Below are 26009 nucleotides of genomic sequence, written 5' to 3' on the forward strand. Positions count from 1 at the left end.
AGCTGAAGTAGCTAAAAAGACATCAGCAATAAACATTCACTCTATCGATCAGTGGACAAGTACCTGTTTTCACACACAAAAAGCTTATAGTAGAAACCATTAAGAGCTTTGACCAAGCTACATGGGCCAGCCTCACCAGGGTAACAAATAATTACATATAGTCAAGATATTTCGAAATGTTGTGCAGCAGTTGAAGGTCAATGTTGGACCTACAAAAACACAGAAAAAGGAACAATTCTTCCTTAAAGTTAACCAGAGAGCCACACATACGACACACATCTGGATTAGTCATGATGCGGATCAGAGCATGTGTGAGAGAAGAAAGAGACATATTATTCATAGATGCGTGTGTTGGTAAAGAAATCAAGTATATATCATAATCAGTCGTCATCTTAATAATAGAATATTCTATATGCACTTGTATTTTCTGAGCAAGCAACAGTTTTGTCAACCTTGATTGTCACTAAAGTTGCTCAGATCTAAGCAGCATGACCCTGAATTACTTTCCATGAGAAATAATGTCTTTTATATGATCTACTTTCTCTAGTGAATACTTCGGAAAGTTAGATGTAGGACTTTTCCACCTGTGCACAAGTAGGATTGAGTATTCACACTCAATTTGTTACTGACTGAAACTTACCAGCACTAAGCATCTAAGACTATTAAGTATTGAAATATGGCCTTAGTATTCTTGGCATGTTCTTACATCAGATCATTTCTTATTTAACACATACTTTTGCCAATTGTACACATTTAACATTTGAATTCACCCTTTGTCAACTGAGAAAAACAATAATTTTGTATAAATGCAAGAGCATACTGTTTTGGTTCAATCTTACTACTCTCACTTGCAGCAGCAGCAGGTGTGTTTAACACTAGTACATCTTTGCAGACATACAAAGTTAGCTGCTAGCTGGTGAGCATTGTGCAGCATTTTAAAATCTCTTGTTGTGCCGCTTGGATTGTTAGATAGTGTTTGTGTCATCTCCAGCTTTTAGATAGTTTCTGACTTCATTTGATCACACAAGACTTGCACTGCTGAGTCCAAGCTATTAACTGACATATGAGCTAGCCGATCTCTCTCTTTTTCACCTTTGATAGTGGTTTCACTTTTTAATATACAGTCAAGGGACACATTTATCATGGCATCAGTCCAACTGTCAGCGTGACTGAACTCTCTCAAACCTCAAAATAAGCTGCTTATATCTCGACCTGATGGATATCATTTCACCTGTTGTGACAGGCTTATCTGGCTTTGTTGATACTTGCCTTTTTGACATTTGTCCCATGTCCATTATTATTCTTTTCTTATATATTCTTATTTTATTCTTTTATTATTATTTAGTAAAGTTTACTTTTAGATAGTTTTCATGTTTGATATACTGTATAGCGACATCTTGTCATACTATATGAGGTGGGCTCAATGTTTGACAAGGCATGCATATAAAAACTGCTGGTGCTAGATTAAAAGTCAGCACATCCTCAAAGTAATCTGGATTCATCCTCTGGGAACCCTGAATGTCAGTACAAATTTTCATGGCAATCCATTCCAATCGATGTTGGACACTTCAGTACCTTCTGCCCTGCGAGTTAAATACCTCTAGTGACCCACTAGCATCTTAAATTCTGCCAGTCACTTTCCAATGGCTTCCAAGAAATCTGAACTGAAACATTACCTGATAAGAATAGAGATGTGTTGGTGTCTCTTAATACTAGAGACAAAGTTGGAAAGACATTAAACAAATGTGTCATTTATCATATTAACTGTTAATTGGAACTCTTGCAGCTCACGCAAATGTGAAAAATTAATTTAACTTACAAGACATAATAATTGTGTCCCTTTTGAAATGACTATAGGTTGGTGCCCAGGAAAAGACTATATATATGCACACCTTAACCTTGCCTGCAGCTATATCTTCTGGTGTGCCATGTATTAATTAGATCCTTATACTTTGCTGCCTCTGCTGCTTTGACACTCAGTCTCAAGAGTTTAAAAGGGTCTTGATATTTCTCTCATGTAAAGATTATCAGAGAAACTCTAATAGGAGCCACAAGGCATGATTAGAGAAGACTAATTTAAAGGTTGCAACCCTGTCTACTAGAAATTTTAATATGTTTGGAGAGAAATCTACTGCCAACTTATGTATCATTTTGGCAAGGTAATATTGCTAACATACTTTATTTTGGTCAGGAGTCACATCAAAAGTTTTTAACCATTTATTGCAGCAATATGCATTTCAGTTTGGGAGTGTGGTTCTATTTGGGGAAAAGTTTGACGTAGTTTGACCTCACAAACCACCCTGGCAGAGCACGAGCTGCACAAGGTTACGCAGACGATCACAGATTATATATGCAGACTGAACGAGTGAATGAGAATATGGACCACCTATTGAGAGAAATGGGTTGTGGTCTTGCATGATTGAACACAGGGCTATAAAATGTACATCCCTGAACTACTAAAAAGCTCCATTTTGTTTCTTTTGTTTCAGATCTGCTCTTGCAACACAAAATCCACTCATAGCATTTAAAGCATTAATATATTTTTTATGGTTCTGTTTGTGGTCTTGGTTTAATACTGATGAAGCCAAAAGTGTCTTGATGTATGACACACAACGAGTTTATGATGCTTTTAATGTACTTTTATTGCTTAAACAGGACTCAGGATGTGATCCTATGTCTAGTGCCATGGTTTGCTTTCCATTACGTTTCCATTCCAACATATTTGCCAATGTTTCAAAACTAATTTCTAGGAAGTAGGTTTGTCAGGTGAAATGAGTTGATTCTATTTGAAGTCAAACTGAAATCACATTGAATCACCAATCAGTGCTTCTTGTTTGACTGACAACCAGTGTTACATCTTACAGAACAGAGACAAAGTTAAAAAAGAAAAACACAAAAAAACAGCTATAGTTACAAGTCATGGATACACAGTGTGATGCTAATGAGAATTTTGAAGAGCAAAGACCAAATCAGCATCTACACTGAAGAGATATTTGCAGGTATGTTTCCATGCTGTTTAACAGAGCTGTCAACTTTTCAGAAAACCTTGGAGTGAGATTTGAGGGGAGTTGGGCGGGCCCCCAATCTTTTTTGGCCCTTTTATGGTCGCCACCATATGTCAAATACATTTTATTCAATGTATACTTTAAGTAAAGAAGCATGACTATGTACAGCATGGCTGTAGGAAGCATTTGAAATGTGGGTGGGACAATATAATGGAAGGGGTGGTCTGGGGGTCCTCTCTGGTATGATATTAAGTTATCACATTTTCAAATAAGTGATTCTCTCCTGACTTTATTGGTCATACAGGGCACACTGACTGAAATGTTTAACATTCAATATTCCCATTGACAAATGATTCTAAACTGTTAAATCCCTTTCATCACTCACCACAGTAAAGGATCTCTGCTCTGTCCCTGAATCCTGCACCTGTCTCTGACTCACTCTCATACAGCTAGATGTCAGGAGAGGTGGTGGAATCATCATTATTTAGTGAGCAATATCTATTCTTTCACATTTATAATCAGAACAAATGATACTGAATATAAATACTGAATGTAAATACAACTGACTGTAAAGTACCAGTCTGTGAAACTGGAAATTTAGCCAAAGTCCTCAGCAGCAGGTCAAAGATTACTGCTGAAAAAGTAGAATATTTATCAGTTTTATGAGCCAGTTTATTAATGAGGCAGCCAGGCTTTTATTAGTCAGCTCTTGTCCATAAGAGACTCAGGTGTAATTAACTGAATTGAACTAATTACTACCAGTGATGACTTACTTTCCTCTTCTTTATGTCCAAGCATCAAACCAAGAGACTGTAAGCCAAAAACAGAGCAGTCCTCTCTACAGTAACAACCAAAAACAGAGCAGTCCTCTCTACAGTAACAACCAAAAACAGACCAGTCCTCTCTACAGTTACAACCAAAAACAGAGCAGTCCTCTCTACAGTTACAACCAAAAACAGACCAGTCCTCTCTACAGTTACAACCAAAAACAGACCAGTCCTCTCTACAGTAACAACCAAATGAAAATGAACCACCACCTCATCTTTTCACTATTTTAATAACATAGCATTAGCGCTTGTTAACAGCTATCTAACTAAACAGTCTGTGTAGAGACTTTCTCACAAAAACATAAAGGCGACAAAATACTAATATTTAGTTTCAGTAAGTGAATAATATCATTAATATCATTTTAGTGACAGTGTTTGACCATCTTAAGCTTCCCGGTGTCTATCATTAAGTGTGTGTGTGTGTGTGTGTGTGTGTGTGTGTGTGGGGGGGGGGGACTTTTTTTCCCCCAAAGGATATATATTCAGTATCTGACTATAAAAGCTATTGAATTTTTTTTTTTAACTCTTAATTGAACTACTTCAGCTGAGGTCAGTGTGAGTCTGATTGTAATCAATATGTTTAACTGGAACAGGTGAATTGGCAGAGGCGATATGGGAGGACATCAGTGTAGGCTTGGATAAATGCAGTTTAAGATACATAAGCTTATTGAGGTCATTTGTAAGTAGGAATCTATTGTTAGACGTTTTTGTCCTGTGATGAGAAAAACATGTATATTGAGAGGATCAGCTCTTTTATTTTCAAATATTTTCTGTTTGAGAATTATACTTATCGCTGACTCTTTTTCTATTTTTTTCTTGCAGTTTTGATATTCCTTCATGGTACTGTTCAAGTTGTATCTAAACACTACTGCATCTCCAGTTTGAATGGTATTAAAATCATTCATTGTTCCCTAAAAAAGTTTTTGGAAAGAACATTTTTGGCCCCAGGCTCAGAGCAGAAGCTGACACTGAGGTTGTGTAAAGTTTTCTACATGCTCATTCCAATATTTTTTAGACTCATTTACCTTTAAACTCAACAATACTTCAAAAGGATTCATTTACCAGAATAGTATTCCTGGCAATGTGAAGAAGCTTTCAGTATTTCTAAAATCCTCACTATAGCTGTGTCTGAGCAGTGACAAATGTTCCATTTGTTATATAACTATATTAGTTTCATAATGTTATATAAGATTTATGAGAAGATGATTGTCAGATCTGCTAGGGTGCTGAAATCGTGCAATAATGGATAATCAAGATCATGTCATAGTAAAAGGTTACAGGCACAATCATAAAAAATATCCTGCATGGTTCCTTAACATGATATAGAAAAAATGTGCAAAGTTACACATTTCAGCAAACATCATCATTTCTTCCCTTTTCTGATTTTTACAATGCTCATGTGTTTTGGGAAACTTGGACCACAAAACTGTGATCAGTGCCATTAGGGATATTTTTCCAATTCTCCGTCAGAAGATCAACTTTAGTTGTTTTTGTTACTTTAGACCAAAAATGGCATGGGAAAATAATGGTTTCAGTAGATTTGTATGAATCAGTAGAAAATCTATGTCATAGGTGTTGGTGCAGGCAAGTACTATTATGGCACTCAAATTGTATTATGGTTTTAAGGGGGAATTATGAATTATTACTGTGCACGGCACAACTTAAACTTCCAGTGATATAATTCATGAGAGTCTGTATAATAGTCTTTGTCTGTATATGAATGACTGCACCTCTACATGCTCCTCTGTAAAGCTTCTCAAGTTTGCAGAATTTGTGTCCAGAGTAGACAAGTGTGGCTATCATCCTGTAGAATCAATAAAAACCTTGAATTAATACCCTCAGGACAGTAGAGTTGACAGTAGACTTCAGGAGAGGCAGTGTTGATCCAGTTCTACACTGCCATCGTCCAGTCCATCCTCACATCTTCCATCACTGTTTGGACAGGGCATTCAGAGGCTTTAGAGCATCATTCGCTCATTGGATCATTGGCTGCAAACTCCCTCCACATTGATCAGCTGCACTCATCCAGGGCCAGGCAGCATGCAAGCAAGAACACCTCTGACCCATCCCACCATGGACACAGACTCTTTGAACTTCCTCCCTCATGAAAAAGAGATGAGAAATCCCCACCAGCAGACACAGCTTCTTTTCCAGAACTTCTCACATTCCTTGTTTCCCTGCACTGGTCACTTTCATATATTTCATCAAACTGAATTTAACAATTCAACCTCCACTGTTACATCATTTAATTGTTTATTACATGTAACATTCAATTTTTGCACTTGTCAGCATTTCTTGCTCCATAGCACAGTCTATATTTCCTTTAGGCACAAAAAAGATTTTATTAGGTTTAGGGAAAGATTGTTATTAAGGTAAAACAAAAAACTGTCCTGAGCAGGGTTCATCTGCAGTCTTGCAGACCTACATGACATACCCCACCTGATGTTGTCACTGTAAAAAGGATGTTACATGACACACATCTCTAATCCTAAGTGGGTGTGTCTTGTAGACCTACTTCCACCTAAGAATGAAAATGTCAGCTTATATAGACGTCATTGGTCTCATGGCATCTAATAATGACACGGATGGGTTAACACTGTCTGTATTGTTGATGACTTGCAAGTTCTTTGGTTGGTTATTTGCGTCGCAAAATCACAATAATAGTACGTAAGTTGGTCCTAGCTAGTCTGTGGATGACTGGTTCTTAAAGGTGAGTTATGATAACCAGTGGTAAGGGATATTTTATACAGCCCACATTTGCCTTTTTTTCTCTCATTATTCTCACATGCATGATCTGCCTTCTGTTTATATAATTTGTGTGTTACATACTCTGTTACATGTGTGATTTTGTCTTAGGCTCTTTATCCTCTTGAAATTAATCAAATTAATCCTTCCCCCCTGTGGATGAATCAGTCTTTAGGCATTATGGGTCAGGCTTTTGAGGCATTAAAGCCAAAAGCTTTGAGCGTGACAAAGTTAATGGATGATGTTTTATACCAAACTGGAAACAAAGTGTGCTTTGTGTATTGAGGGTCATCCATTAGTCACCCAAACACCGGAGTTAAGAGAGGGACGGATGAAAGGATGAGTAGATGGATTGTTGTTTGGAGAGTTTTGTTCATTCTGTCTGAGTTTATCTTTCGCTCCAACTTCAGAATTCTGCTGGTATAAAAATCAATTTTGCTGCAGATCTTCTGAACATAAAGTCTTTAAGTGAATCAGAGACAGCGGCTGGATTTGGAATCAAACTCATTTTGACGGGAGTTGAACATCCTGACACTAATTTGAGGTGAGTTACAGAACTTTTATGAGTACAGCACAATAGCCGATATCTTGTCATGAATAATATGGAGGTTTGAGAGTAAAACATTAGTGTTAAGTCTCCAAATATTACATTTTTAAATCACTGTCAACTGACAGCCCATAAGCAAAACAGAACTATCTAAATAAAGAGTTACTTTTTGATACAAAAACAGAATGGTTAGAAATGTTACTTTTTCATCTGTTTTCATTTATCATATATTGAGATCTTTACATAGTGAAAGTAAACTCACACAATATCTGTTATCAGTGTGATCTTCTGAGATTAAAATAATTAAGTGAAAATGTATTTAACTAGCAAAATGCCATAATGGTGAAAGGCAAACAAATACAAGTTCAAAATAAATACTTTGAAGCTGTGTGTATTTATTTTTGGCCACTAGGGGGCAGTGGAGCAGGATGAAAGCCTTATGAAATAATTATTGCTAACTGGTTGCCAATTTACAATCCCATCAGATTATAAATAGGCAGTTGGAACAACATTAGCATTCATTTTCATGCAGTTGAGTTCTCAGAAGTTCTACCAGTTTCTGAGAAGAAAATATAGCTTGCTTTTCTCTAATTTTGTCTGTCTGTTGTCTGGCAAGTAGTATACAGTACAGTGTCATTATCAGAGTTTTTTAGATAAAACAGTAGCCTGTTTTAACTGAGAGTAAGATTGAAGAGAACAGACTTTGCAGGCCAGAAAATCTGAAATGCATCCATGAGTAAAAAAAAGAAAACATCTAATTTAAACATTTGGGTTTGCATGTAAACTAAAACAACTGAAAACAGCAATCTGAGTAACAGTATATTCCATAATGTCATGGTTTCCTCCAAATATTTACTCAACAGGTCACAACACCGTAGCTACACTACAGTCCTGTCCAGCACCAAACTACCATGCCTGTCACTGGAACTGGCTTCGATGACCAGTCCCTCAGTAGTGAAGGCAGTCTCAACCAGTTTTTAACATACAAAGAAAGTGCCGCAGTCAAAGGCTCATACTTCAAGCGTGCTCAGCTGCTCCGTGACCCAGAGGCCTCATGCCAGTCTCTTGATCCTTCCCAGCAGGCCCTGATCAATGTGGGGGGCATCCGATACGCCTTCCCTTGGAGCACCCTGGAGGATTTCCCCACGAGCCGCCTGAGTCGTCTGCGCTTCTGCTCCACTCTGCAGGAGATAGCACAGTTTTGCGATGACTATGATGAGAAGCGTCATGAATTCTTCTTTGACCGTGACCCTTTAGCTTTTCGGGCCATCCTCAACTACCTGGCAAATGGGAAGCTAAGGTTGGTGAACGAGCATTGTAACATAGCCCTGCACGCTGAGCTGGTGTACTGGGGTATTGACGTAAGACAGATGGAGTTCTGCTGCCGCCACCGCATGATGTGCTCCGTAGAGGAGATGGCCGAGCACCAGCGCAAGGAGGACGAGAGGAAGCGCAAGGCGAAGGTGTACAGGGCTCCCGTGGTGAAGGGTGGCCTGTTCTACATGCTTGGGGAAGCAGTGGATAACCCTCATTCAGGCCTAGCAGGAAAAGTGTTTGCCTGCCTGTCTGTCATCATGGTGGTGGTCACTGTGGTCAGCCTGTGCATCAGCACCATGTCAGACCACCAACAGGAAGAAGCCACGGTGTGTTTGAACCATGAACCAAAGAAATGCTGTGCATGAGCTAGAGAAACAAGTCAAAATGCAGAGCATTACCAACCCAGTCCTAAGCACATTACATCATTTGTTAAGAGTATTGCAGTCTTATGCTTACATTCTGAGCCCACCCAATGCAAAATGAAAGAATTACATTAAATGGGCCACAAGTAGTGTTTCTACATATTACAGGTATAAGTGCCTTAAAGTTCCCTGGAAATGTAATCCCCATGCTTGTGATGTTAAAGATGTTAAATGAACACTACAGCTACCATATTTCATCTTGTGTTGCCTCTTGGTGGATAGTTAATGTCTGAAGTAGGTAATGCGATCTGTCTTGTATTTTTAAAAAGTAATTCCCATGTTTTTAGATGTTTTAGCCCATGATCATTTTTCAAAGCTTGACGTAAGTTTCCAGGTGGCCAGCTGTCTTAAGCTAACTTTGGCACCCTTAGCTGTATTCTGGCATTGCAGGATGAAATAAGTAATGGCTGCTAGATTTAGGTTGGTTTTCAGGGCACAGATTTGATAGCAGCACATTAAACGAGCCCCACCCAGTTTGTGCCTCTCATGTATTAGCATATGCTCAGGTCACAGAGGTAACCATCAATTTCTCTAAAACCCTGATCATTTAAAACAAATTCACTGTTGCATTGAAGGATTTCCCTTGAAACTCTTCAAACCATCAGTAAACATTGTCTTTGTTTTCTCTACAGGGTGAATGCTCCCGAAAATGCAGCAGCTTGTTCGTGGTGGAAACTGTCTGTGTTGCTTGGTTTTCCTTTGAGTTTCTGGTGCGTTTTTTCCATGCACATAACAAGCTACACTTCACCCGTGACCCTCTCAACATCATTGATGTGGCTGCCATCATGCCTTACTACATCTCTCTGTTTCTGGAGATCAGGGATGAGTCTGTGCAGGATATTGTCGCCAGTGCAAGGAAGAGCACCATGGATAAACTGGGCCTAATCCTACGTGTGATGAGGGCCTTACGTATCCTGTATGTGATGAGACTGGCCCGTCACTCTCTGGGTCTGCAGACTCTGGGGATGACCATCCAGCACAGTATGGCGGACTTTGGCCTGATGATGCTCTTTATTTGTGTCGCTGTGACTCTTTTCTCCCCATTGGTCCACCTTGCTGAGAGTGAGCTGGTGCCAAATTCCGGCAAATCCCCGGAGTTTAGCTTCAGTAGCATCCCGGCATCATACTGGTGGTCCATCATCTCATTGACCACAATTGGGTATGGCGACATGGTGCCGTACAGCATCCCCGGCCAGCTGGTGGCGCTGGTCACCATCTTGGCAGGCATTCTCATTCTGGCTTTTCCTTCCACTTGTATCTACCACACCTTCCACTGCACCTACACCCAGATAAAAGAGGAGGAAAATAGGCTGTGGAAGGAGAAGAGGGGGGCTGAGCTTGCAAGTGAGGCTGAAGAAAGAATGAAAGAAAGAGAAATGTGGCCGGACGATTGGCCAGAAATTGACCCTTTTAACGGGTCTCGATGATCCTAATTTTCATGAAAGACATTACAGAGGCTGGCTCAGAGCAAGACTCACGAACCTCTACTTTCTCCAGTAGCTTTTTAAGTACTAAGAAATAATAGACTTTATATGTAGACTTTATTTGCAGAGCAGGGAGAGGAGAGAAAGTCCTTGGTTTACAATGTAACATTACATTAAAGTTGTCATAGCTCTTGTCTGAAAAATGTTTTTTGGTAATGGTTTAGAAATTAGATGTTTCAAAATCACATGTGTATGTTTGTTCAGGTGTCCACATATTTTTGGCAGAGTGTATCACTCCATTTTTCACATTTGTAATATTGGAACATATATTATTAAGTCAGGCAGCTAAGGAAATTGCATTGATGTATGTGAGCGCTTCATGTGTACAATAATACTGTATATGGTAAATTATTCAGGGATCATCATTCTGTGTTCAGCTGTTCCTCAGTTCCTGTCAGGCAGTAAATGTATTAAACCGTTATTACTATGCAAACATTGCATGTTTCAAACCGCTGCACACTGAGTTTGAATATATTTATGTATGAATGTTGCAAAAAAACAACAACTTTAAACCAAGAATTACTTGCCTGATGGGAAAAAGATAGCAACAATATGTTTATCATGTCAAGCCACAAGCGGCAGGCTGCTTTTGAACAATATTCACAGGCTAAAAAACACTGAGGCAGCACTTTTCATTGAAAATCAATGTTGCTGAGAAGAAGCACATTAGTCAAAGTCTGACTCCTCGCTGTGTTTTATCCACCAGAGGGCACACAAGTCCTGTCTCTTAACAGTCATGATGCATTGGAAAACGCATTTAAGAATAGGGACCATTTGTTTCCCCACAGACTGCAGTAAAATAATACCATGGCAGTAATTGTTTCAGTGATTACACCCTGAAGGAAGACATAAAACTCAAACTTGGATGCGCCCATGTTGTTTTTGTTCCATGTGTTACATTTGCTAAACACCGGGTGGAAAAATGAAGTAGTAATCCCATTTCCAATGTCTGTGCCAGGCAGGTGCAGCACACCTGGAAATAATCTGCAAAAGCAATGACTGTTGGATTCAGATTGCAGTGATTCTAAGACACTGAGAGGAGAGAGAGTAGGGAGAGACAAGCCTGTGGAATACATACAACACACTGCAGTGCTACTGATGGTTATAAAAGAATGGAAAAGAGGCCAGGAGTTAATTCTGCACACAGGATGTTTGCCCCTGAGGAGATTCAGTGATGCCAGGAATATACCAACAAAATCTGGGCTTTAAGATGGAAAGAAGAAGAGAGAGCCAGAGAGAAGGAGGAGGAACAAGAGAAGGGCAGTGGATATATACATGAGTTTGTGTGTGTGCGAGTGTGTGTGTTTGTGTGTGAGTCTGTGTGATGTGGTAGCCTCTGTTCCCTGTTCCCTGGCCAGAGCCGCTCCGTGGGCTCTGCAGGTCTGTCATTACATTTCACTGGTACAAACTCTGGTCTCCAATGGAATGTCTGCACCACACACACACACACAAACACACACACACGCACACGCACATGCACATGCACATGCACATGCACACACACACACACACACACACACACACACAAACACAAGCGCACACACTAAGCAGATCTCCGTCTGACTCACCGCTCATTCCACAGTAAACATCTCCACGCTTCACAACACACTTTCAATTAAAAAGGGTTAGTCCGCTCAATTGACCCTCACTGGTTATACTTAGAGTTAATGCTGCTGTTTATTTTGGAGTTTTCTCAGAGTGAAGATGCATCGTCACCCACCTGACTGTGACAGCAGTCATGCTCCAAATCAAACTGGTGCTAAACTGTCCAAATAAAACTCTGAAATGAATGTTTTATCTTTATTCTCTCACACCCTCACACATAAAGTTCAGTGTAATCAAATGTGAAGCAGGGTTGCAAAAAGTCAGACTTGAAACTTGATGTAGATTTGACAATGGCAAGACTTATTATAGAGTCACTGAGGACTCATTTTCAGGCTTAAAAGCAAAAACACAAACACATTTTTTAAGTCCTAATCTTAATACAGCCCTCACATGCTTATATGTCTATTCTGGTAATTGTTCCTCCTCTTCATACTGCCTGTGAAAAGATCCCTTTCTAAATCAACTCCAATGTAAGCGATGGGGGATGAAATTTGCATTCTTCTGCATTCTGTGCAAAAAGTCTATTGCAAAGTTCAGTTGAAGCAAATATGAGGCTTCAATTCTCTAAGTTTGACTCACCAAGAATTCATCCTTCAAAGTTGCAGTCTTTTTTGTACAAAAATCCCCCTTTGTGTTTTCTTAAGAAGATTTCCTCACAGACTGATGGGGCCTCATATCAGTATTAGCAGAACCTTTGACACATAGTTAATGAAAAAGGAATGGTTTGGATTTAGCCCTCATCACTTGAATCACATTAGGAAGGGATCTTGTATTGTGTAATTATTGGTGAGGACAGACTTGAAAAATTAGCCTAGTAGTAATAATGATATAAAAACATTTAATGACAAGCAGGTGTCTCTGTATTGAAATGAATCCATCTCGGTTATGGAAAGCACTGTTGACACCACTGTGAAAGAAACATGTTCAAAGCTGTGCTGTTTTAATAGTCAGCATTCAGAGAGAGTTGACTTCCAGTTTTCTCATTATGACTTGGATCCTCTATAACAGACGTCAGATTTGACTCTTGCTTTGACTTTAGACATGATTTGGACTTGCCCCAACATGATTTTTTGTTATCTAAAGTTCAGATTTCCTAGTTTGAACAGTTGCCAAATTTACACCTTCTTATATATGAACATGTTTCAATAAGTAGAAGCAGTGAGGAACATTATTGTGCTTACACATTTTTTTCACTCCATTATTGTACATTCAGTGTACCCTGCATATGTTTCAGAGCTCAGTTTAGTCTCCTGCTATAATAACTCCAAAGAGTCTATAAAGGGTATCATAGACCGATAATGCGTAAGTATCATAAATGTTTATAAGCCTATAAGGAGATCATGTAATCTTTCCAGTGGAGTTAAAACATAAAAATCACCACAAGTGCAGCTGACAGATTGGACTTGGACAGCAGTGATCTGTTAGATGTTAAGCCTGACTTTAGAGCTCCCTCTTCCCTCTGACCTCACGCCACACAGCATTTTAAAAATAAAGTTTTATGTCTGGTATCATTTCTGATGTGTGTGGATAACAGACTGGGGTGGTGCACTTCCTATGGAATTCCTCGAGAGGCCAAAAAGGCGGAGAAGAGGAATGCACAAAAAGAAAGACTGAAGAGAAAGAGAATAGAAGCTAAGAAAGAAAGGGAACAAAACATAACCAATCTTGAGCTGTGCCAGAGTGCCCAACAACAAATAGGAAGCCTAAAATGAACTCTGAAATGACCCAATATATCAGCTGACTTACTTTTAATCATGACCAATCGTGATATATTGAAGAAATATTCCAGAATGTGTCTCAGGAGGTGCAGAAGACCATCAATACTATTGCAACCGGCTACAGAGCTCCCTTGAAGCTGCACTAATCAATGTTTTTATCTTTATAATGGATCAAATTACTGTGTGTTAGGAAAGGGGAGTGTACTCATAGTGATAAACCCACACTGAATTATCACTTTCCACTTCTCCTCGCCCTACAGAGAGTTGAAGTGTTATAACAGCTGTAATTTTACTGTTTTGGTTTAGTCTCACATCTCAGGAGCAAACTGAACACACAGAGTGAATATTGGACTTGCTTTCATTAGGTGGCCAGAGAGACATGACTCTAAATATATGTTTCTCTGTGTCAGGTGGATGTGTTATGGGCAGCTGTTTGCTAACACATTCTCCACATCAGCATTATAAAGTAATAATAAGTCCATGTTGTATTTACAGCTTCTTCTGCTGTCCACAAGTTGGCAAAATGAATTGAATTAATGCTTTAAGATCATAAAGCAGCTTTATATTTACAGTGGATCACATGACTACCTATGTGTGAAAATGGTGCTCCATTAAAAATGTACATATTCACCATATCAACTCTTTTAATGTGTTTACAGCTTGTTGACTCCAAGTGACCCAAAAGTGCAGCTGTAATTTCTTTAAAGTAATAATGGAAATTTGAGAAAATTGATGATGATGAAAACGATGAAATAATTAATAACTTGAGTTCTCAAATGAGCATTTAAACGATGTATTTTCACTTTCATCTTCGACTTAAAAGACTGTATGAAAATGATTGGTCGATCTGACATTTTTGGAAGAGCAGTGGCCAATATTTGACATATTCTTCACCCCATATTTATATTTAATTATTTAATTCCAGCTTTCTCTTGAGCTGCAAAGAGCTGTCAAATCTGTGCACATCAAGTCGACACAATGGTGGTCATAACAGTTCACTTAGCGGCTCGAATACTTCTGTATCCTCTACATTTATGACCATTTCTCATGTGAAATCTATTTGATGTGAAAATGATTGTTCCATTCCCATACTAGGTTTAACCCTCCTGTTGTCCTCGAGTCAAGGAAGGAAGGGAGGAAGAAGGAAGGAAAGGAGGGAGGAAGGAAGGAATGGAGGGAGGAAGGAAGGAAGGAAGGAAGGAAAGGAGGGAGGGAGGGAGAAAGGAAAAGAGGAAGGGATGAGGGAAGGAAAGACAGACAGAGGAAATAAGGAAGGGAGGAAGGTAGGGGGAGGAAAGAAAGAGAGAAGGAGGGAGGGAGGAATGAAGGAGGGAAGGAAAGAAGGAGGGAGGGAAGAAGGAAGGACAGAAGGAAGGAAGAAAGGGGGGTGGAGAGGAAGGAAAGGAGGAAAGAGAGAGGAAGGAAAGAAAGACAATTTCTTGCACTATAAGTTTTTATGATTCAACATTTCTACACTGCACAGTACACTAATTTTTGTATGGCCCCCTAAAATCCCAAATGTTATCAGAATGATTAATACAGACTCAAATGAACCCATAACCATGGTTACACTATTCAGGCTCTACAAAAAATATAACACAAGGCTTGATCCATTCTTTTGATGTTGATAGTTATCGTCGCTGTCAGAAACCTTGTATGTAGTAATACAATATGGAGTTACAAGGTTTCAGCCCAACAGCAGTGATATCCAGTTGGAATCAAATAAAAGTCATTTCCAGGAAAATAAGGCTCATGATTGACTGTTTTATTTGTCAGTTTGATAGCTGGCTAAGTGATGATTGGTTTGCAGGTCACAATGTACTGTGCTGAGTTTGTATGAGTTTGTTTGAATGAGCATGAGTTTCAGTGACCTTGCCCATAACAGATGTAGAGTACTGTCTAATGAGTGTCACTTTACTTTCATTCACTGCCTCTTACAGGTGACACAATGTTAACTGGAAATGCACAAACTATAGCTCTTATAATCTAATGCCGGGCCAAGAAATGCTAAAAATCACTTCATATTAACGAAATATTCAAAATGTCTTAATCCCTTATAGGACCCCTCTGCTTTCACAGTTTACATGAACCCTCTGTGCCAGCTCAGGCTCACAAAGACCTTGCAAAATGGAAGGTGGCAGAGAGAAACTACTTAACCACTTAGCTACTACACCGAAATATAACTTCAAGATTACACGTTCTTATTTGGAGGGGAAAAAAAGGCATGAAAAAAACCCCCACTAAGACTTTTGAATGAGACAGAAAATCCATATCGTGCTCCCAAACGTGGCTGGATTACAGAATGAGTGAAACATCATCTCAGTATACAGAAATATCTTTAATTCATAAAAGATTTACAATATTTTACATATGACACATACTGTATATAAGGCAGGGTAAAATATCTTTGGCACACCTCAGTTTTTTACTGTAGATATAGACAGAAAACATACAAAATGTTTTTTAAAAAATACATCTCTATGAAGTCTTTTAATCTCTGCATTCAAAGATAAGTAGTAGGATTACTTTCCCTTTTTTCGGCTGATTTGTCTCTTATGTACAGTTATTGTCTCTATGTACATTGTGCTTGTTTATCTGGCAAACAAGTATAGCTGGATAAAAACACACACACACACACACACACACACACACACACACACACACACACACACACACACACACACACACACACACACACACATGCACACACTCTCATTCATACACACACACATTCCTTTGAATTCCTGCTGGTTAAGGCGACATCTCTGCTGAAATTTTTGGCTCAAAGTCGGACACACAAAGGCACTTTTAGGCGGAAGCTCTCCTTAACTCCAACATGTTAGAATACATGAAGATAATACAATGACAAACGTCTGTAATGCATAAGTATCACATGGTAAAGTGCACGTCAAATGTCTTTGGTTGAATAGTTTACTTCTCATTAAGTGAGTGACCTTTTGCTCAGAGAGAAGCCTGTCTGACTCTTATAAAATACTGTCTCCATGCTCAGCACATCTTTGGAAGCTTCCAGTTAACTTTGGCTTTTTTTTTTGGCTCTTTAGCTTTCTCAGCTGATTATGGTGAGTTGTTACATTTTTGAAGCAGTGAAGTCCAAAAGCATCACCCAGAGTTTGTCTTAAAAAGCCTCTTCTACTTCTTCTTCTTCTTCCTCTCTGGGTTAGAACTAGATGTGACACTGTAATGTAACTCAACCTGGCTCAAAATCCTGCGATCCAGGAGCTCAGCTCCCGATCCCCACAGTTGAGGTCTTCAATCCCATCAATATGAAATTAAGTGCCCTTGTTAAGAGAAATCTCCCTCAGGGTCCATGGAGATGTTGAGCTTCCTCTCACTTCTCATCACTCACGGAGCAGTCCGCAGCTATGATTTCCTGTATTTCTGTGATTTTCACCTCCTCCTCAGGGATCTCCACCTCCACCATGGGGATCTTCAGCTCCTCTTGGATCTTCTCTGCCGAGGAGCTGCGGCTGGAGAGTTTGTCCATCTCGTCCTCCATCTCTGAGATGCGCTCGGAGACGCAGTGGGCGGTGAGACGGGCCTCTGGGTCGTGGTCCCAGCATTCCATGATGGTGGCGCAGATCACTGCTACGCCCTGCAGAGGGAGAAGTAGAGCAGGTGTGAGCAGCAGTAAGTGACAAATGAGTGTAATTTTTCTGTTAAAGGCTTGGTTTATCAATCAACAAGACGTTTTATTAATTATCATGAAAGCAGTGCAATCAGATAGCCCTTTAAAAAATATTATATTAAATATAAACAATGGATCAAATGACTTTCCTGTAGTATATGAACTTTTTTAAGCCTATATTACCTTGTTTTGCTCATCAACCTCATTTCTATCATTTTCACACAAAAGTCTAATAAACAAACTGGAGACAACATTAACAACTAGCTGATGGACATACTGGTTTTGCAGCAATAAAGATAATTTTCTCTTTTGTAGAGACTGTAGAGACCAGCAGACCAACAGAGTTGATGGGAGAGTGAATATTGGAGTAATAATTATCAGGTGACCAGAAAAATGATCAATGTTAATGTTGCTCTGTCTGTTCTAAAGAGGCATCTGCTCAGTTTTGTGCCTCTGAGGAGTCAGTTTATGCAGCTTTGAGTAAATATGTGAAGAGATGTTTAAAACACTGTTGGCATGTATTCTAATGACTGACCGTCTGAATGCACACATCATCAGATCACTATTCTCAGCGCTGATGTACAGATTTAGTTTTCCCCTCAAATATATATGCAGAAAGATCAATAGCTGTGGTGTCTCCCTCCAGTATGTCCAGTGCAATAATGTGACTGACCTGATGCCTGAGCCAGGTGTCAGGGATCTCAGGTCTTCCTCTGTCTCTCAGCACGTTGTCCTTCATGCTCTCCACACAGGGGTGCTCTCGCACTTTAGAGCCATAAGCAGGCTCGTAGTCCTTCACCTCTGCAATCACAAACACAAACTGTGGATCAGATATGGACTGCAAGTCATCACCTGTGTCTCAAATTAAGCAAAATCACATTTTCCTTCTTCGTGTCATGTTGTCTGTTGCATCATGTGACGGTCATTTGCAACACTTCTCTGCAAGTGTGTGTGTGTGTGTGATGAGGTCAGGGACACTAAACAAGCGTGACAAGGTTTCTGACACAGTCACTTGTCATGTTATTACATTTTTAAAACAATATGAAAGAGGAAGACAGAGTGAAACAGGTGGTGTGTTGAAGTGTGAAAGCATCCTGGTATGAGGTCATCCTACCCCAAACCACTGGGCAGTGATTTTCTCGTGACCTGCCAGCTCTGTGCACTGGCACCAGTAATGCTGACAGAGGGAAATAAAATGGCTTTTATGATGTCTCCATGGGAGGGAAAATGTTAGCTCTGGCACTTGAACGATGATTGTTTCTAAAAGCAACAAATCAGCTTCCGCTAACAAGCAATTAGTCGCAACCTCAGACCATACAAAACAACAAACTCATAATCTGTGTTTTTTTGTTTTTTTTTCTTACTACAGAAAGAAAGAAAGAGTATAACGTCAAAACCATGAAAAATGAAACACAAAGTTCCGGGATTTGGTCCAGACCTCATGAAACCGAACTCACAACAGCTGCAGTCTGTCTCCAGGCCCGAAGAGAAAGCTGTCAAGATCTCACAGTTGCTGTGAAATGAGACACTAGTCACTGCACAGTCATCCTTGTTTACCCATCTGGGCCAGAAAATGATTCACAAATATTTCACCAAAAGTAGAAGCATCATGTTCAAGTACCTTCTCTCCTTCTTCCATGTAACAGTTTCTACTTCATGTATTTCACAACCTGTCAAACACTGAGTATTATTCACTTAGGTGTACTTTTTGGGTCGTGTTATATTTGGCAGCATCTGAGACTTTTTTGGGCATGTTCACTAAAATATCTTAAATATTTACTGTCAAGACAAATAACCACTTGAACACTAGAATACTACAAGTACTTAGTACTGTAAAACACAGCTGGTGTTCTGGTCCTTCCATCTGTGTGCTCGCCCACATAAAGTATCTAAGACTAAACATTACAACGCATACACCAACTTCAGAATTCACCTCCAATCAAATCAAACTTCCACTAGTCTTCAAACTTTACTCCTGACCTTGGGAACAGCCGTTGAGAAAATAATCAAGCCCCACTGGACATTTAGTCGCTGTTGTGGAGCTTTTAATCATATCACACCATCATCAGCAGATGGAGTTCGCCAAGTTTTCAAGAATAGACTTTTTGCTGAACCCCTCCATCTTTAACCTCTATGAATTCTACATGGATGACCTCTTACAGGGTTTATTTGTTATGAGTCAGTGAGAGCAATTTCAACCAAAACGTGGAGCTGATGTCAATTTAATTATCTATCAAGTTAAAACTCATCAAATCTGCTAGTGACAATTCTCATTTCAGCCAGCAAAATTAGTTGTCAGCAAGAAATGAGAAGCCTGCTTTCATTTCCACTATATCAAATCATGAATCACTTACTAAGAATTTCAAGTTGTAAATTTGTTACTGGAAGCGGAACATTTGCAGTAAAAATGTGGATGACTTGATAGGTGTTGCGGTTAAGGTTTAGTGAACAGGCTTTGTAGTTTATCAAATATCCATTATTTTCTGAGCATGTTATTTCATGGATCAATAATTCCATGATCATGTCATATGAACAAATGCTCCAAAACTGCTACTACACTGACCTAGACCTCTGCTTTCTCAGGTGCAAATACCATATGTTGTTCATGTCAATTAGCATTAAGATGTTATGATGAGTTCTAGGAAAAGGTGCAGTAGTTTCATATTAACCAGGCCTCTCTGGCCTCTGACGCTGTGTCTTCAAACACAGGAAGTGGGAAGGTTGGAGTGGAACCCCCGGACAGGAAGTTGGAAGGCTGGGATCGGGGCTGTGCAGAGAAGCTGACTCTACAGGCCCACACTTCCTGTTTTTGACATGTGGAACTTCCCCCGTTTTTAGCATTTTAAAACAGGACTGAGCTGAGCCCGGCCCATTCCCCTGGAGGTTATTTATGCCAGGGCTAGTATTGTGCTCTGTTCTCTGCTGTTTAGATCTCCTGCTGTGGAGCTGGTATAAATACCACACATTTTCCTGGACTCCTTACAGCTGAAAGAACAGCAGAGGGCTGATTCTAAAATGAGAAAGTCGAAAACAGAAATAAAAAGAGGTGGAGCACTTTTTAAACATCAAGACATGATGGATTGTAGAAATCTCATTTCATGCTCTAGTTGATTTGCCTATTACACACTTGTCCTCATGTCCTTATAAGTGATATCTGGGGCATTAAAAAAGTGGACACAGGGTCTATCATTGCAGTCTATGAGGTGTGGCCTGCGTCTCTTAAGGAGTTCTGGACATTTGAAAGCTATGAGAAGAATTTCATCTGTGGTTTGAGAACAGATTTCACAAGAGACTGCAACCAGAGCCTCAGTCTCACTTTTCCCTCGCTGTCTGGGGCCCGTAGTTAAAACCCTGGTATATCCAATCTAAGGGGCGGAAAGTGGTTTACGACAGTTTCCTTTTCAGATTATCTGTCTGAAACCTTTGTGGCCTGGAGGTTAGCAGAAACCTCTGTGGCTGCCTACACTGTCTGGGATCTGCTATCTCAAAAGAAACAGAGCTCTATGTTTGGCGTTCAAGAGATCTTAGACCCTCAACAGGCGTATAACATCAGACTGATCCCACACTGATGCAGAACATACTATGTCCTACATAGAAACGAAGCAGCAAAACCTCTAATGAACCCCACTCTTTCATCAAAACAAGATCACCGTCCAAACGGGGTATCCGCCCATCTCCAGAGAAGGTTTTGGGCTGAATTCCTGTGGCAGGTTTGTGGCTAACACATTATGGTGCTGTGAAAGTTTAACAACAGCACCACTAGTTTGATGGGGCTTAAATAAAAGTGGGAACGCCTTTGCTGCAGGCAGGTGAATGTAAATTAGTTGTATTTATGCCCATGCCTGAAAATGACTTCATATAGTTGCTGTTTTAAAAACTGTTTACGGCAAGTTCATTTATGATGCTGAACACGATTGACTCCACTCCTTCTAATCTTTTGTGCATGATCTTGAAACTTGGTGGTGAGGTGTGATGTAAGCAGTCGTACCTGCTTGCTTATGTAACAGGAGGCAGTGGGTACAGTGCTGTGCAGTGAGTAAACCTCATTCCCTGACACCTTAAAGGTGCAGTGTGTAGAATTTAGTAGTGGCTAGTGGAACAGGCTTGGCAGAAATGGAATATAAGATTCATAAATATGTTTTAATAAGTGTATAATCACCTGGAAATAAGAATAGTTGTGTTTTTATTACCTTAAAAATGAGCCTTTATATCTATAAAGGGAGTGGGTTCTTTCCATGTTTCACTGCCATGTTTCTACAGTATCCCAGGACAGTCAAACCAAACACTGGCTCTAGTGAGGGCCTTTCATGAGGGAAGGGGGAGGGGAGAGATATTCATTAGGTTGCAATCTGCAGCCTCACCACCAGATGCCACTAAATCCTACACGCTGCACCTTTAAGAGACATGCTGGCTACAGATGCTAGTAGCACCAATAGGTTTTAGCCTCCTTGTTAGTGCACCCGCCTCCCATGTCCGGGGGTTGTGAGTTAAAGGCCAGAGTTGGACTGTGCTTGTTTACATAATGCAGGTTACACTTACCTGTTGTAATTTTCTTGGTTCCCTTGTGTTTTTTTCACACTACTGTTCTGATGGTATTACCACCTGTTGCACTAATCATGCACTAATTATTATATGTCGCCGTGCTTTCACTGCTCGCGCCGTCTGCACGTTCTTTGCATTGTATAAATTGCTTGCATCATATGTTTCCTGCTATGCACAATGGTTGACATTCCGTTTTTTAGATTTTCATCCTGTTTACTTGCATTTGTGCTTCACTCGGCTTACCCTGTTGTCTGCTTTATTGTTAATGGCAAAATATACATATGAAAATTAGGCACATAGCTAATTTGAGCCACATATAGTGATGCTAATTAATGTGGTTTGTCTCTGAAAAAATAAGGGAGCAAGTGGTTTGACATTTTGGGAAATGAACTTTCTTAATGTGACTGAGACTACAAAACCACATCAGTTTCATGTCTGCATTAAGTGCAGCTAGAGGCAGGTTTTTTGCCTAGCTAAGCAGAAAAATTTGACAGGAAAATAGCTAGCTTTGCTTTCCACAAAGTTAAATAATCTCTACAAAAATAAAGAAGCAAAGAATTCGACATTTGGGGAAATGAACTTATGTCCTTTCTTAATGTGATTGAGACTAGCTTGGCTTTCTACAAAGTTCAATAATAAGGCTGTGAAAGCATCTAAAGCTTACTAGTTAACACACTGTATCCCATTTGTTGAATCCATATTCAAACACAAGTGCAAGAACATTTTGTTTTTGTCAGTTTGGGGGAGTTTTGTGCTTTAACTCTATTTTTTCTGTCTGCCCAGCACTTCTGTACAGGCGGCCTTAGGAACTCAATGTGCCTGGCTGTTATTCACCAAGAAATTGTTAGGCTACAGGACATGATTTCCATTAAATTACAAATTGTTGTTTTTACATTTCAGTTTGTGCTAAATGCTTTAATATGTTCACAATCTAGTGTATTGTCTGAAAACATCTGTCTGCTGTGGATGAAAAGTAAGCTATGAAAACAGTGAGAGTGAACCAAAACAGTGAAATTGTAGTCTACAAAACTGGAAGACACTATGAACCTCTGTGGGACTACATTACACAGTCATTTTATGTATTGTGACTTAAAAAAATATCGATTATTGCCACGTTAAATATGTGAATGAGATACAACATGTTAACTGATAACTGACTTTTGACAGAGCCAGGCCAACTGTTTCTCCCTGCCTTCAGTCTTTATGCTAATTAAGATAATTGTCTCCCATCTCCAAGAGTGTTACAGAGGTGAAAAGTGTCCTCTATCTCACAGCCCTTACACCAGCAGGATACTGTACAACGATCTCCCCTTCACCAGCTGTTGCCAGTGGGTGTCTCCCTTCGTGGACCGCAGGCCTTTTGCTTGGCACAGTCCAAACTCTTCGTCCCGCTCCATTACCCTGCATAACCCTCAGCTCAGACAGAACATACAGGCCCTGCCTCGCCCTGCAGGCTAATTCAGGATATGTAAATAAAATGCTCCGGGAGAATGTACTATAACTGACCACAACAACAATGCCAGTGCTGGGTAGTATTTCTATCCACCACTCTGCCCCCTGTTGTTGGGGTGGAGACAGAGGACACACACACACACACATATATATACACACACAATCCCAGACTGAGACATAGAAACAGAGCTAGATGAGGGCGTACCTTAATCTCTCTTCCTCTATCTCTATGTACCTCGCTCTCTGAAATAAACACACATACTAGACACATGTTGGAATGTGACTGTCTAGTTCTAAATGTCTCAGACTGTCTAGAAAAGCCCACTAGACTGAGGGAAGGAGGTGGACTGGAGAGACTCTCTCTCTCTCTCTCTCCACTCTCAGGAGAGCAAATCATTTGTGTGTGTGTGTACATCTATCTTTGTGAGGTCCAATTTGAGAATGAAGACTTGGGACATTTTTGGAAAGCGAGAACATTTTGTCCCGTTCAAAGGTTTCTTTGAGGGTTAAGACTTAATTTGAGGGTTGAGCGGTAGGTTTCAATTTTTTAAAGACATACAGTACTAAGTCATTGGTTGCTATAATCAGTCCAGCTGCCTAGATTGACCATGAAACAAGCCCCTCTCAGCAGATATTCAAGTTTATGAGTCTTCAGAAGTATTAGTTCAAGTACTTTTGTATCTTTGTTGTGGCAGTCAGTCGTTAGTGGCCAGTTTTTTGTCCTGAAAACAAACTTATATCACCAGTACATACCTCTGCTTTGCTTTTCTGTGGCATTTTGTACAATGCAATACTATAACTGATTTTGGCTAATTTAGACCGCTGAGGACTGTGATTTTCTGCCCACTTCTTTTACAATGAAGTTGCATTAGGAAGGGATATTTTCACAGCTCAACCCTGTCTCCCTCTTCATATACAGCTAAACTGCTTTCCCAATTACTTTGCACTGCCATATATTAATCGCTGCCTTATGTTCACAGGTTTTATGAATAATTGAAACACTACATTTACATATATACATATATATATATATATATATATATATATATATATACATATCACTCTGAAGTCAGAGGCAGGAGGTATGGGGTGGATGGGGAACATACAAGATGCAAGACTCAGGTTTAGGTTTACATCTTCAGTCCCATGTGTGTTCATGTTAGGCAACAAAATCCCTGTGGTTAAGGTAAGTGAAAGTTTTTTGGTTTCGCTTCAATGTGCATAAACATGTTGAACAAGTCACTGCTGACGTTTTTCTGCCTAAACATAACCGAAAAAATGATATAATGCTGTAGCTTCTAGCGGATATTGTACCGCAAGATCAGATGTTTTGATAGGTATGTTGTCCCTGGCTATGTGGCTCATATGTTCATTATTCATGTTTTTACAACTTGCCAAATATGTTAATTAACAAGATTTTCTCATTATGGTGAGAGAAAGCATTTTTCAACCAGCATTCAATTTCCAGCAAGACTGTATTTAATTTGCATACAGAACAAATTGGGACTAATTTTGTGCTTGTTCAAATTTGTTCAAACTTCTCTAAATATTGGGCGGTTGGGGTTAAGCATTTAGCTATAATGAATATACTTCCTATTATTGTGAGGACATTAATGCCTCATGAGCACAGACAGTCTCTCTCTCACACTCACACTCACACACACACACACACTGCTGAAACAGGTACAGTATCAACTCTCTCCCTGATTTCCTGCCCAAAGAAGGGCAACAGCAGAGTTTAGATTGTCTCTCTCACATATCAAACATTCCACAGATTCCCGCCGCAGACCTGGAGCTGAGGTCGAGGTGCAGTCCAACAGACAAGACCATCAGCCTCCCTGTTGACACACAAACTCTCATTCACTGCATAACAGGAAACAGTAGGCCTGTGCCCACTGCCTGCACTATGTAGGTCACAAACACACGCTCACACACACACACACACACACACACACACACACACACACACACACACACACAGAGACATTCAGTAGGCGCACACTGTATTGTGTGGAAGCAGTGGAAGAAATACTCTTTTCTTGAGTAAAATGAAAAATATGACAGTGTAAAAATATTCCTTTACAAGGAAACTTCCTGCACTTGAGTTAAGTTTCTAAATGAATCATCATCTCGAGAAAAATTCACAAGAAGCTGAGGCCAAGCAGTCGTTTTTATCACATGACATTACAGATGTTACACAAGCTGCCTCCACTGCTTCATATGAGCACTGATCCATAGGTGATACCTGACGTATACCTTTCATTATATGACAAAAATATCCCCTGGACAACATGACATCACCGCCGTCCAATCTGCTCGCCTGTTGAGCTTGTTACCTCCTGCTAACCCCAAAACCTTTGACATGTGTTGTCGCTCTTGCGTCATCTCGGCGGTTGACACTTAACCTCAGAGTGATTTGTTTTGTGCTACATGTGAGTGCATGTTTCGCGTTGCGCATGACATCACACTTCCTGGGGCTTCAAGGCAGGTAATTACTACGCTTGCATGTGTGCGCTTACCTCCAATCGCTTCACACCTCGACGTCATCTCCCACAGCACCAGGGCCATGGAGTAAATGTCAGTCTGTTTGAAGGACTCGATGTTCTCCAGATTGAGCCGGGCCTCCAGCACCTCTGGAGCCATGTAACGCGCCGTGCCCACCTGCGGTACGGAGACAAGAGGAAGGGGTTAACACACAA

The 26009-nt window shown here is 40.0% G+C and overlaps 2 protein-coding genes across 2 annotated transcripts in view; one reads left to right on the plus strand and one right to left on the minus strand.

Moving 5' to 3' along the window:
• The first annotated feature begins 8035 nt into the window (after window positions 1-8035).
• On the plus strand, window positions 8036-10290 carry LOC128366871 (potassium voltage-gated channel subfamily G member 4-like). The gene is made up of 2 exons (XM_053327639.1): window positions 8036-8767; window positions 9496-10290. Exons 1-2 carry the CDS (start codon window positions 8036-8038, stop codon window positions 10288-10290), a joined length of 1527 nt encoding a protein of 508 aa, XP_053183614.1.
• A 5703-nt stretch (window positions 10291-15993) lies between these two features.
• tgfbr2b (transforming growth factor beta receptor 2b) overlaps window positions 15994-26009 on the minus strand; it is a 37259-nt gene continuing 27243 nt past the window's right edge. The window contains exons 8-10 of the mRNA XM_053327175.1: window positions 25830-25971; window positions 17990-18117; window positions 15994-17283 (exon numbers count right to left, since the gene is read on the minus strand). Coding sequence (XP_053183150.1) covers window positions 17020-17283; window positions 17990-18117; window positions 25830-25971 — 534 coding nt within the window. The 3' untranslated portion in view covers window positions 15994-17019. The remainder of the gene's footprint in view (window positions 17284-17989; window positions 18118-25829; window positions 25972-26009) is intronic.

Source organism: Scomber japonicus, chromosome 10 (genome assembly GCF_027409825.1).
Source record: "Scomber japonicus isolate fScoJap1 chromosome 10, fScoJap1.pri, whole genome shotgun sequence".
In the NCBI taxonomy this organism is placed as follows: domain Eukaryota; kingdom Metazoa; phylum Chordata; class Actinopteri; order Scombriformes; family Scombridae; genus Scomber; species Scomber japonicus.

Coding starts and splice junctions, on each gene's coding strand:
- LOC128366871 (XM_053327639.1), top strand. CDS start 8,036: ATGCCTGTCACTGGAACTGGCTTCGATGACCAGTCCCTCAGTAGTGAA. Junction 8,768..9,495: donor ACCAACAGGAAGAAGCCACG/GTGTGTTTGAAC, acceptor TTTTCTCTACAG/GGTGAATGCTCCCGAAAATG.